At 32.8% G+C, this 2,176-nt stretch overlaps 1 protein-coding gene across 1 annotated transcript in view; it reads right to left on the reverse strand.

Annotated features, from left to right (window-relative positions):
• Window positions 1-973: 973 nt before the first annotated feature.
• Window positions 974-2,176, reverse strand: part of PDCD1 (programmed cell death 1) — an 8,307-nt gene continuing 7,104 nt past the window's right edge. Inside the window, exon 5 of the mRNA XM_072410166.1 lies at window positions 974-1,501. Coding sequence (XP_072266267.1) covers window positions 1,364-1,501 — 138 coding nt within the window. The 3' untranslated portion in view covers window positions 974-1,363. The remainder of the gene's footprint in view (window positions 1,502-2,176) is intronic.

The following is a 2,176-nucleotide window of genomic DNA, read 5'->3' on the forward strand; positions in this document are numbered from 1 at the left end:
TTATATTTAAAAATACCAGGAGGAGGCAATGTATTATACAATATATATATTGCATAGTGGTTTTGACCTTGGTGACTCTATTAGGGACTTTTAGTCCCTGTTTCCAGTCCCCTATAGGACACTAACTGTCTACACTGCCAGTATTTTTCCCTCTATAAAAGATTTATCTTTTAACACTTTTGTTATTTTAACTTCTCCTAATATTTATTACATATACACACATACAAAAGGGAGACATCAAGTTTATTCCCAAATTAATTTGGGAAATATTTTAATAAATATATATACATTTGTGAAAATACAGGTTATACATACATTACATTGCAACTACTTACATAGAAATGTCTAGTTCTGTCTTCACCTTAAATTGTTAGTTTTGTTTTATTTTTTGGTTCTCATCTTGTTTAGAGGACAATATACGTTTATTTAATGTGTAGGAAAAGTTTAAAAAAGTACTTGAACAAAAAAAAAAGAAACATATTTTTTCTCAATTAGGGAGCTGTTTAAAGATGACAACCAGGACTGCGTATACTGTATGTAAACTAGTGGAAATCCTAACCCTGGATTATTTTGTCTTCCTGTACCACAATTAATTTAGCTGTTTGCCTGGACTAAAACCTAAATACATAAATAGTCAAAAAATGAGAGTTTCTTGTTGTTTTCCCAAAATGTACTTATGCACCTTTTCAAGTAAATGGATATAATCTAAAAAGTAATCCCCTACCATAAACATGAAATGATGAGGTCTAACTAACAGAATGACTGTGCTAGACTGAATAATAATTTGTATTTCTAGTACTAAGTATCTCCCAATATATCAAATTTATAATACTAACATATATAAATATAATAAAATGAATGGGTAAGACAACTAAAATGTATTTGTCAGTATTTGAATATATAGGTGGATGTCGGTATTTTCAGCTGTCATTAATGTGACAGCCCCCCTCGCCCCCCCCCCCAAAATGGCACATGTAGTTGGAACGCTCCACCACTAAAACAGAGTAATAATAATGTAATTTTTTAGAATCTATACAAAACTAAAATATTCTTTCAGTGGTCTGATCCTTCATGGTTATTCCTTTCATACCAATATTTCAGACAAGTATACCCATTTTTTAATAAAGCTCCCCTCCCGCAAAAAAAAATATGGCAGTGGAGAGATGTGCTGTACCACAAATGTCCATTCGTCATAACTACAGATTACAATCTACTTTTCATACAGTCACATCAATAGTTTTTGTAGTCTTTTTAGCTGGTGTTAAACCATACACAGCATGAGCCTGTTTCCAGATTAGTCCATGTCACATATTGGGATTGTACTGTAGAAAAGTATGTCAGGCAATGTTTGCTCTCTTGTCACCTATGGGAACATGATTGTAGCATATTCTACTTGCTCCTGTACAGAATTTTCTGCTGATATCCTGAAGGGCTGATTATTTCCAAAATCTAACACTCCATAGTCTACAGTGTAAACGTCAGAATCCTGGGGAGGTTTTTCCTGCAATAATGGTAGAAAAGAAACAATTATTTCATGCAACAGAACAGAAACATTGCTGAATGTGATATTTACTGTAAAGTAAGCACTATCCCTAATGTTTTTTAAATTGCTTGTGCATGAATTTTAAACTTAAAATAATGCCAAGAAACCGGGAGGTTTATCAATAATAAATATCTCCTTTTTTGTAAATATTTTGCATATCAAAATAATAAAAAAAAAACTGCATAAATAACAAAATAATGCTAACAATAAAACAAAATTATATATTAAACAACTCATTGGGCTATAGTTATAAAACAGGCAATCAGACATTCCATCAGACAATCTCTTGATTGAGATTGAGTGAGAATGTTGCATGTTGACAACTTTCAGTGGCAGGAATTGATTCCCACCAGGGAATGTTTGAGGGAAAGTCACATTCCCTGTTTTATCAAAGTGAGCCAAATAAGATTTAATTTAATTTATGTTTTCTGATAATTGTACTGTCAGTATGGTCCAACCCTGACCAACAGTGTAGCAAGATGAGAGACTCTATTGCAAATAAATCAGCTGGCAAATAACTAAGTAACTAACATGCCATCATTCCACTTACAAAACAGTAAAGAAGAATCCCCACACCATGGAGCTCATCACTTGCAGCAATGTGCAATGCAGTGGAACCCCTAATGACTTACA

The sequence above is a fragment of the Pyxicephalus adspersus genome, chromosome 4 (genome assembly GCF_032062135.1).
Source record: "Pyxicephalus adspersus chromosome 4, UCB_Pads_2.0, whole genome shotgun sequence".
Lineage (NCBI taxonomy): Eukaryota > Metazoa > Chordata > Amphibia > Anura > Pyxicephalidae > Pyxicephalus > Pyxicephalus adspersus.